This window comes from Lepeophtheirus salmonis, chromosome 3 (assembly GCF_016086655.4).
Source record: "Lepeophtheirus salmonis chromosome 3, UVic_Lsal_1.4, whole genome shotgun sequence".
Taxonomy (NCBI): domain Eukaryota; kingdom Metazoa; phylum Arthropoda; class Copepoda; order Siphonostomatoida; family Caligidae; genus Lepeophtheirus; species Lepeophtheirus salmonis.
In genome coordinates this window covers 48,511,295-48,523,024 of record NC_052133.2, presented here as the reverse complement: position 1 = coordinate 48,523,024, position 11,730 = coordinate 48,511,295, and the positions used below count along the sequence as shown (strand labels likewise).

At 32.5% G+C, this 11,730-nt stretch overlaps 1 protein-coding gene across 1 annotated transcript; it reads left to right on the top strand.

Annotated features, from left to right (window-relative positions):
- Positions 1 to 3,157: 3,157 nt before the first annotated feature.
- On the top strand, positions 3,158 to 5,067 carry LOC121115253 (dehydrogenase/reductase SDR family member 1). Its single transcript, XM_040709454.2, has 3 exons — positions 3,158 to 3,675; positions 3,761 to 3,972; positions 4,039 to 5,067. The coding sequence occupies exons 1-3, from the start codon at positions 3,272 to 3,274 to the stop codon at positions 4,344 to 4,346; spliced, it is 924 nt and encodes a 307-aa protein (XP_040565388.1). The 5' UTR covers positions 3,158 to 3,271; the 3' UTR covers positions 4,347 to 5,067.
- Positions 5,068 to 11,730: the final 6,663 nt, after the last annotated feature.

Sequence of the window (11,730 nt, the reverse complement as noted above, 5' to 3'; positions counted from 1 at the left end):
AGTTATGACTTTAGGATATATATTTCACATATTAAATCTTTTAACTGAGTGACTAAAATAGATAAGAGGATTCTCTTTTTTTCCATCATCATAAATTTTAATCTGTCCTTCCATAGACACACACGTAAGAATAGTTGTTCCATTTTAAAATAAGTATAAACACTCACATATATTTCTTTTCGTTGAGCTTTTTTATAGTTTTTCATAATAATGAAAAACTAATAAGTAATACAATTTCACTGACACGTTTGATATCTTTATTTTTATTAATGCTGTGATTGAATCAACGTGAGAAATCCATGGAACAATTTTAAAAGAGTATAAACATTAAACTGATTCCCAATGTAGTGAATACAAATTAGTTTTAAATGGAAGAGAGCCTTTTCTCATTTTTTGGGTCAACTAAATTTGTACATAGATTTGAAAATATTGAGCATATTAGGTTGGGGAAAAAGTAATTTCGTATTATACCTTGATCATGATGGGTAACATGGGATCATACGATATTGTGTTGTAAAGTTGTGACTGTATGCTACAAACGTTTTTTTGAACAGTACAGCGTTTCGTTGGTTCAGTCGTTGATTATTTTGCGTCATATATGGAGGTCCTAAAAGAAGAAATTTGTTTGCCATATTTTACATTTTTACTTTCTGAAAGGGATACACGTGCTGAAAGCGACCAAGAAAATTTGCGAAATTTACAGGGCTAAGACTTTTTTGGTTCGTGTTGCAGAGCAGTGGTTCAAGCGATTTTCCCCCTGCTCAATTCTGCCTTCTACTGTGAACAATTGTACCGTTTGAAGCAGGCAATCGAACAGAAGCGGCTAGCATTGGTGAATAGGGGACAAAAAGACATCATCAAGACAATACCAGGCCTTGTACATCTTTGACAAATCCCAGATGCTTTAAGAGATATAATGGAAGTTGTTTCAGTACGGGCCTGGTTCCAAGTGACCTTTTCTTGTCTATGGGCGATGCATTAGGGGATACAAATATGACCATCTATAGAGTCCTTTCCAAAGTGTTTTTGCCAATAGAGACAAGGGCTTGAACTAGAGAGGCAATGTAAAGTAGGATTCTTATTGGCAACAAGTCACATATACTACAGAAGGGTGTATACTCGGCTTAAATCGGAAGATTGTTACATTTCTCATAAAGCATTGAAATAAAGTGAAAAATATGAGTTAGATTTTTATTAAGATATTATTTCAACATCTCAATCTATTTAAATAATATTTTTCAAAAAAAAAAAAAAATTGATCAATATGTTTTAAATGTTGAATACATATTCCCTGACTACTCTTATATAAAGTGTAATAAGATACCAATCACTTATTGAAAAAGTATCCTAACACTTGCAAGCACACTATTTTAAATTAACCCCTACGAATAGGGATGTGAACATGGCCCAAATTCTCTTGAGAAAACATTTAAAAAAAAGTTATTAATCAAAGATAAAAATTCTGTCAAAACAGTATTAAGTGTTCAGTCAAGGCAATGGAAAAAGTGACCACTGAGTGCAGGTGATCTTTTCAATCAGTTTTTTGCTTTTTGTAACAGTTATAAATTTGAAAACTGGATGTGGCGCTTAATGTGGTGAGACGCTGTCAGACCAAGGTTGACTTATATTTCTTGTAGGAAATAATTATTATACCACAACAGTTTTTTTATGAAAAATTTACAAATATACATTTATATTAACAAGCCTCGAATTTACTGGATTTCTTACCATATAGTCGTTTACAGTTACCACAAAGTATTATTCAGATATGTTTTTTTTTTGTTTTTTTCCACAGTTCAAAATGAACGAAGAACGAAAAACTTTCTGAAAATGAGCAAACGAACGAACGGAAAAGGGGAGAATGGGTCCAAGCCTGCACATATTGATTTTAGTAGCATCATTCAGTATATGATGATATTCATAGACAGAAATAATACCATCCACTGGTTCGTTAACAAAAGAAACTGTAAATCAAAATGATCACCCTGACAATTTCAGGAATGTTTTGGGAGAGAGAAACTTAGCTGTCATGACGTGCCATAAAAATTAACTTCGAGCAGCCATGAGATGAAAAAATAGAAATAAACCCCTTTCAAACAAACTAAAAAGACTATAGTCTTATGAGTTCGGTTCTAATAAAATTTGTCAGTCCTAGGACCGATCCTTATCAATCTTTATATAGAAAATACAACAGCTGAAATTACGTAGTAACTACTAAATACGTCATTTGAGTCGCTGAAGTTACATCATAATTCATAGCGTCTTTCAAAGAGACAAGATACTTGTAGGAGATGTGTGACAATAAACGTATTTTTATAAATTCTAGCAATTATTCATTATTTTCTTGGTTCTTATATACTTCAATCCTAGCTATGAGTGAAGAAAATAAAAAGATAACTAGGACTGTAGGACTGAAAGACCAATGGATCAGTCCTTAGGATCGTTGAATGGTAAAAAAGTTCGGACTTATAAAATAAAAAAAGACTTAAAGGTGCAGGGGAAAAAACACTGATAAGGGGATTAATCCTAGGACAGATTCAACACTACATCTTACTAAAATACAATATAAGCTCAACCCTGTATATTAAATTCTACCTATTTATAAAAGTAGTTATTTAGCTGTATATATCATTTTTGGATCTAAGTACCTCCCATATTATGAAAACAAGCAACACCCCTAGTTCCAGCATCACTATTAAATATAGCATTCATTTGCATCTTATGACGTCATAGGGAGCTAAACAATAACAGGAAAATACGTTGACGTTCTTGTAATTAAATAACTATGTGTGTCTTCAAGTTCGGGTTTTAAGTCAATGATTTAAACATCTTGAGTGGCACCAGATCTACTGTCCCATCTCATCTGTGGGTTGAATAAGATTTGAAGCAAAAAATAACGTTGATGTTAAGTCTTTTATATGCCTAAAGCCTTTTCGTGAAGTTTTATCAAGAATAAGAAATTTGCCAATTCAGGTATAAAAATATCCATTTTGGGCCTCAAAATGGCGTCTCCTTAAATTATGATACAATTTAAGAGAGAAATAAAATCAGAAAATAAATTATTGATAAATATGTGCGTATATTGTATAAACGTATGTATAGGTTTGTTTAATCATTTACAATGCCCCTGATATACTCTCCTTATCTTTCATGAGTTCAAAGTGTATTTAAAAAAAGATATACCTTCGCTTTCAGAAGGAAATTAGTTGTATTTCAAACTTCAAGATCAAAATACCTACTCATTTGCATTATATAATAATATTGTTAGAAAATGAGCTTGAAAGGAAAGATTGCTATTGTGACTGGGGCGTCTCGAGGCATTGGAAAAGGGATATCACTTCAACTTGGCGGAGCCGGAGCAACCATTTATATCACTGGTCGATCAAAAAATGACTTGGAAAAAACAGCTGTTGAAATTAAGGAGAGGGGCGGATCAGCAATCCCAGTTATATTAGATCACAACAATGACTTGGATGTTGAGATGTTTTTCGAAAGAGTTCAAAAGGAGCAAAAGGGCCAATTAGACTTGTTAGTCAACAACGCATACTCTGGAGTTGGGATCATTAATGAATGCCAGGGAAAACCGTTTTATGAATGTCAAACTCCGGATTTGTGGGATAAAATCAATGGCGTTGGTTTGAGGAACCACTATCTTTGTACTGTTTATGCGTCAAGGTAGGCCTCTTTTCTTTTTTTTTTTACAATCAACTCATTCTCAAAAGATTGAACAATACCACTATATGACTTAGTGTATTTAAAGGATAATGGTACAAAATAGAACTGGGCTAATTGTGAACATCAGCTCTGGTGGTGGACTCAAGTATTTATTTAACGTACCCTACGGAGTTGGTAAGGCAGCATGTGATCGAATGGCTGCAGATTGTGCAGTTGAACTCAAAAATAAGAATGTTACAATGGTCTCTATTTGGCCAGGTCCGGTGAAAACTGAGGAAATAACCAATAGGGTTTTGGGTTCGTTTACATGCATGTTACAATAAAGATTAATTTAATATGATAATAATATTTTTCACACTGTAGAAAATCCCAAGGCAGATAATAGGTCCAAAAAAATATTTGAATCGGGAGAATCAACAGAGTTCACAGGGATGACGATCGTCCAATTAGCATCAGATCCTAATAAAATTCAATTTACGGGGAAAATTCTATTTACAAGTTTTTTGGCAAGGAAATATAAAATAACGGACTTTGATGGTACAATAACAGGAGATATGTTTTCAGTCAAAAATATTTTACAAATTCGTGGAAATAATTGGATTTCATCCCTGATACCCTCCTTCATAACTATTCCTACGATTTTCATTCATTATCTATCCAACAAATTTTAAAAAGACTACTAGAGAAAATCAGTGCAATTCACGCCATTTTATATACGTAATAACAAAGGATTATTCGGTCTTTCTCGAGACAAGGAGGGGGCAGGGAATCACATTGATAATGGTCAACATTATATCTTCTTTATGTTTAGACCCCTTCGGCGCGGACAATCATTATTTTATATACATTATTATGAATTTATAATAAAAAGTATTGTGTAATAATCTTCAAATACATTCCAACATATATCCATAAAAAATTGTCTAGATGAGAAGATGATGATAGATCATCTTTTCAAAACAAAATGTCTAAATGAAATATACGAAAAAAATTGCACTTTTTTTACAAAAAAAAGTAGTAAATAGCATTTTTTTAATGTTCCTTTATTTGGTTAGATGGAATTACACTGATTAGGTAAAAGTAATCCTTATAGTGTTATATTTACCTCATGTAACCTAAGAATTTTGTGTGAAGTCCATATACATATAACATATTTATTTATCTAGGAATGATCGGGATGCAAACCTAGGTATCATTAGTTCAAGAGAATAATTTCTCACGAGCACGTTGGCCATGAGCTACGTTGATTCTGCAACTCAAATCCCCAAATAATCTTACTATTGGCTCTTATAAACTCAGTGGTATTATTATAAGTTTTTGTTTTTAAGATATTGTGTTATAAACTTCAAATACCATATTTATATATCCATAAATAAATTGTCTAGAAGAGAAGTCCATATTTTACTTTTATTAAATAAATTATAAAATCGAAATTTGTGAAGAAAGTAGGAAAAACTTTTTTTTGACTGATTTTACAAAAAAAAAAGTTAATAGCAATTATTAACATTGCTAAAAAACAACAACTATAGAGGATAATATTCTCGAAAAAATACCCGTGATGTCTAGTTCATATTTATACATATATTACAAAAATTATATAATAAAATATTCTGGAAATTGGAAATACTCTATTGAAATGATAGAGTTGAAAATTTTATCAACAAAATGTAGCGTTTTGTGGTATTTCTTCTGAACAGGTGTAAACGGACGTTAAATAATAAAAGAGAAATAAATGAAAAAAAAAATATTCAGAAAATAACCAATATTTCAGTTAATCATCCATTTTTATTTGTCAAATTTACATGCAAATTAATCTCCAGACAAATTTCTACCAACTTTATTTCATTTGCAAATCCAATATTTTATTGGAAGTTCATATTTTTGCACATGAAAAGAAAACGAAACTGTAATTATCATATATTTCTTTTTGAATAAATTTGAAAAACGTAGTTATTCGAATAAATGTTTTTTGTGACGGCAATCACTTTTTGATTTAAAACTCAACCCCTTATCTAGTCTCCTTGAGTTTCGAAAAACAGTTTTTGTAATATGGTATAGTATAAGCCCGCCCCCCCCGAAAGTCTGTCTTAGTCGGACCAGGCTCAAAAGAAGCACAGATGTAAAATTCCCGCCTTCTATGTACAACGGCGTGGGAATTTATAAAGGCCACACAAACACAAACTCTATTTTAAATTTATGTTTCAGAATAAGTGGAGAATTAGGCATTTTACAAAATCCACGTTAGGGCAGGCAATTTGCATATTGCCTGGGCAATCTATAAAATTTCCAGTTGAGTGGTCAATGATAATATTAACTTCATTTACAATGATTGTGGGTGATTTGATTATAAAAACAATTCAGCTCTAAAAAAAATTGATCATTAAGGATTTGATTATGATGCAATTTCATTGCAAACAATTTGATACTCTAGTTATTTTCTTTGAAATTTATATTGTATTCACACAATCAAACTATTGTATGATAAAAAACGGTCACGAGAGACGCAATTCTATTTTGCAAAATATACACCAAACAACAGATCGTGCAGGTAAACAACTGGTCCCTAAGGGGATCCAAACCTATCGCCCCCATCATCCTGAGTATCAAGAACCCCTTCTTGATTTCCTTTGATACATACCGGCCCACAGGTCGCACAACTGGACCACTGGTCCAATAGGTGGAAAATTATCCCCTACCACCGCTTCCCTGAGCATCAAAAACCCCATTTGATATCTTATAATACACCCCACTTACGGGTTACTCAAGTGAAGTGGGACAAAGACCTATTGCCGCCACTATCCTGAGTATCAATAACTTCTTCTAATATCTATAGTACAACCCGACCCACAGGTTGTGCAAGTAGACTTATGGTCAAAAAGGTGGATTGTTACCCACCACCACCTCTTCTCTGAGCATCTAAGATCCCATTTGATATCTTATAATATACCCCACTCACGGGTTACACAAATGGACTATTGGTACAAAAAGTGGATTATTACCTACCGCTTCTCTAGCATCCCCGACCCCGTTTGATATCATATGATACACCTCGACCCACAGTATGTACAAATGAACCACTTGTGGATTATTACCTACTCCCACTGCGTCCCTCAGATTCAAGGATCCCTTTTGAAATCCTAAAATACACCCCAGTCAACAGTCTTTTTATAAAAACTGCAGGTTCAAAAAGTGGATCATTATATATTACCCCCCCCCCCTTTGCTTCCTTGAGCACAAAGGACCCCTTTCAATATCCTATAATACACCCCAGCCCATGGGTTGTGCAAGTGAGCCACTGGTGGATAAGGTTGGTCATTAACCAGAGCCACCGCTTCATTGAGCATCAAGAACCTTCGTTATTCACACAACTAAATGAATTGATTTTTTTTGTATTATACTTAGTGGGATTTGTAAAGGTATGTGTAACTTTGGTAATGGTTTATGACCGTCATGGGGCTCTTATACAACCGGAGGGTTCAGAGGTTTCTTAATACTTAAATATAAGCCAAAAAGTTGAGCGATTTGTATGAAAGTGACAAAATTTGGGTATATCAATATGACTACAGCAATTAGTACAGATCTAATAAAAATTTACATTAGAATTGAGGATTATATTTATTAATATTCAAACTACACGGTTGTACATTTCTTATAAATTTAATTAATTTCTTCAAAATGGATATGAACAAAAAACTTATATAAATATACTTTAATAATTTCAAAAAATTATATTTTTGAACATACCTAACATAGCCGATATTATTTAACTTTTTACCATAATATTTTTAATTATTATACCCTAACATAATCACGTTCACGAAAATAACTATGTTTGCAGCATGTTGTGCTATTATGACATTTGCTATTACAGAGGTGTCCCTTTTTTTTCAGGTGAACTTATTTTTTGGGGGTCCGCGAAATTGCACTACAAAAAGCCTTGTTCCTTTCCATCTGACAGAATTGATGCAGTCAGTCTCAATGTAACTTCCTTCCCTCTGGTAATTCCATCAACACTAAGGAATTGCTCCTTGTAAGGTGCAAACTGCTTTCTAGCTGTTTTGAGACATATTTTCCCCTAATCTATATTATCCGTTCTCTGCTAAATGGATCACAACAGCCAAGACGTAGTGGAGATTTTATTCTCCAGGGTCGATACTTGGAACTTGGGCATTCACGCCTTGTCCTACCTCACTCTCCTTAGACTGCCTTGAGGAGGGTTGCACCATCCTGTTTGCTTATTCTTCTTGCTTGTGATTCGCTCCTCTCTTTTGCACTTGGTTGTCATGAACAAATTGTCACTGTGAGCAGTTCAGATATGTCCAATCATCTTCATTTTTCCACATGGCAACGGAGGAAGTTTTTGAAGCATTTAATGTCGCAGATGGAACCATTTTGTTATCCGGAGATCCCATTGTATTATAAACTGTGTATTATAGGATATTGAAAGGGGCACTTGATGCTTAGGGAAGCGGTGGTGTTGAGTAATGATCCACTTCTGAAACCTGCAGTTCTTTTTCCAAACCTGTGGCTGGGGTGTAATAGGAAACTAAAAGGCCTCCTTGATACTCAGGATAGCGGTGGCGATAGATTTTGATCCCCCTTGTTGACAATCGGTTAAATAGTGTATTCCATAGGCCGGGGTGTATCATAATATATTCGAAGGTGTCCTTGATACTCAGGATAATGTTGGCGATAGATTTTTATCCATCTAAGGGACCAGCTGTCTACCTGCACAACCTGTTGGAAATTTTATAGATGGCCCGGGCATTTTGCACATTGCCGCTCTAACGGATAATTTGACATTACCTGGGCATTTTGCAAAATGCCAGATTTTCCACATTGCCTGTAACATATATACAGATACTGATTTGTCTACAGTACCTTAAACTGACATAAATACTGTGAAATACTATCTTCATTTTTAATTTCATTGTGAATGCATTGGGAAACAGTCTAATGAACAAATGGCTTTAAGGAAGAATTACTTTTGATTTAAACAAAAAGAACTCAAATCTTTAATATTAAGTTGATTGTAAAGGTTTTTTCCTCTAAAAAAAAAACAGAATCTGTCAAATGACTTCACAATATTCATTGTTACCCCATGTAACTATTTTCCTTGAGGTGAATGAAATTTTTGATTAAACCATTTCTTCATCAATAAGTCATGAATCAGCATTCTTCAATCTATGATTTATGTAATTCAATTCAACTTATTTTAATGACATCTTTGACTGTTGTGTAGAATGGAATCTCACTATAACAAAGAATAACTGCTTTTTTTTTCTCAGCTGTTGATAATTCTTTTCTATTTATGTAGTTACTTACATGCACGAAGCATACTTTTCATTTAATGTCAGCATCGCGAATATCAGTAATCTTGGTGGCCTAAATAATCAAATTTTATAAGGATAACAACACTTATTTATGTAAAATTATAGAAAATTGTGAACTAGTTCCGTCAAAATCAGACCAACTAATAGAAGGAATTACAATTTTACACTCTATCAAAAATTCTAGGGCCCTTGAAATAAGAACAATTTGGTAACCGGAAATTTAGTTAGAAGACAATTTTCTGAACGGACATATGGCCTGCTTTCCTACGACCCAGTGTTATAATACCTACCTAAATCCTCTTTGTAGTTTGCCTGTCCACATCCAACTGCCTATTCTTCTGACACTTTTTGGATCATTATGAAGTGAAAATCACTGCTCTTGCCTGATATATTGCTTAATTGTTAGACCATGAGTCTTTTATAATATGATTATTCCATTATGTCCATGTTAATAATTGATTACGGAGAAGTGATTAGCACTTCTTCCATTGGAATTGTGGTCGTGCTTGTTTACTATCTAAGTTATTTAAAGTACTACAATGGTAAAAGTTGTGCAAAAATAGTTTTCGGGAAAATGTTCTTTCAGCAAAATGTCTGTTCGGCCAAATGTCCATTCACGCAAACATTTTAACGTGTAGTTTAATGATACAGGGTCTTTCATGTTTATTCGGACCATCTTAGCATGAAGCTAAGCCGTGGCTTGAACATTGTTTTAAGGACTCTGCTCTATAAAGAAAGTCAAAGAAAATATATATAAATTTTTAGCCACGTTTAAAATAGAATAAAATGTTTTTTCTTTGCGGCAATTTTCAGGCCATGTATTGGATCTTGCACATCAAAAGATTGTTGAAAACTGTAAAATTTCCGTCTTGACGGTTATTATATTTAATTATTTGAAATGGTTTCTCGTAACATACAAATATATAATTGTTTTTAAACTTTTTTTCTCCAAGTGATTTTGGAATCCTAATTTTTTTTTTTTTTTCAATCTCATTCGTTTATTTTATTTTTTTAAATTAAGGGGAAAAAATATTTTATAGAAATCAGTTATATTAGCAAAAGGATATTAAGTCTTCAGCGGAGACAAACACTGTTGGTTTCGTACACAAAAGTATTTTCAAAACAACTTATATGTTTTATTAGTATTGATTTGTACTCTACTCATAGTCATAAATATTTTAAACGATGATTTGTTGGGATTTATATATATATTTTTTAAGGGTAAATTTTGAACAACCTTTATTTTTGATTTAAATTGAAATTTGGCATTTTGGATAAAACATTACCAATACAAAATATTTTTTAATAATATCTTTTATAAAAAAAACCCCCAAAAACAATAACCTTAATTGCACCTTTTGACATTTTCTATGAAAATGTATTTAAAAATACTATACATTTTAAATATTTTAGCAATATAATTATATTTTTTAACAAATTTGTTAAAAGTTTCACAGTTCATTTACAAAAAATATTTATAATTTGAAGAAAAAAACAATCCAGGTGGGGTGGGAATATTTTGTGATGAAAATCGATTGATTTAAAAAAAACTCAGCCGGTTATTTTTTTGAGTGGACAAACTGAAGAGTAAATTTTCTTATGGTAAGCTGTTGTCTTTAAAATTTAATACCAATGGAGGGAACTTCCTTTCCTACCACATTCAATTATATTCAAAACCTAATTGTACATTGTGTGTGCTCATAAAAGGCAGAGAGTAACCCTTAGGATTTGTTGTAGACTTATAATTTAGAGTCACCCTAGAACTCAGAGTAGAATTGGGGATCGATATTAGAGTAATTCTTGCTTATAACCTACTTTATTTACTTCTCCCTCTTCTCCCTACAGACAGCTGCTTCTACTGAATCTAATGAACCGTCATGACAGCTAAGCTGTTCTCCTCCATAAAATTCTACAAATGGCCATCGCTGTCATATTGTTTTTTAGTTTTTTTAAGAAAATACTACTTCTAATTAGAATCACTGATGATTACCATAAGTGTTTACCAAATGATGCAGTCATTGCTAGTCTAATCAATAGAAAAATTTAATTTTCGTATAAATAGTTTGTATACTTATTTTTATAACAAGGACAATATTAATGTACCTTTTTTTTATCTATAGCTTCCATTTTTCTTTATAATTATTTACATAAATAAGATATATTTATATTCGTAATTTAGTTCCATTCACGGAAAATGGATCTCTTTATAACATCAATAACTTCGTAGCTAAACTGATTTACTTTGATACCAAGTTTTTACAAAATCGATTGGTTACTTCATCCGTAATCCTGTTTTAAACGTAAAAATAATGTTTTGTGTGAAAATGACAAGCTTCCCCAAAATCGATCTATTACTTTTTCATTTATTCTGCTTCCAAACCGAGATGAAAATAGCATCCTTTCAATTTTGTTGACTTAGCTTATTACATTTATTAAAAAAAAAAATTTTTTTGTACCTCTTGTGTCCAATAAGGTCATAGGTGTACACGAAAATATATGAAAATCCGAAGGAAATACAGATTTTTTTTTGGGGGGTGGGGGAGATGGGTAAAACTTGATAAAAGAAGAACACACGACACTCTTTTAAAGGCATCTAGTTTCATGTGGGGATCAAATGGATAATGGAGTCTTTTTTTATCAATAAAAAAACTACAACAACATTTAAAGAATATACTCAATTCTCAACCCCTCGACTGAAGTCTAGATAACACTACTCATTAAG

Excerpts from the sequence above, each read along its gene's own strand:
- LOC121115253 (XM_040709454.2), top strand. The coding sequence starts at position 3,272 with ATGAGCTTGAAAGGAAAGATTGCTATTGTGACTGGGGCGTCTCGAGGC. Across the intron at positions 3,676-3,760 it reads TGTACTGTTTATGCGTCAAG|GATAATGGTACAAAATAGAA; the intron begins GTAGGCCTCTTT and ends GTGTATTTAAAG. Across the intron at positions 3,973-4,038 it reads AATAACCAATAGGGTTTTGG|AAAATCCCAAGGCAGATAAT; the intron begins GTTCGTTTACAT and ends TTCACACTGTAG.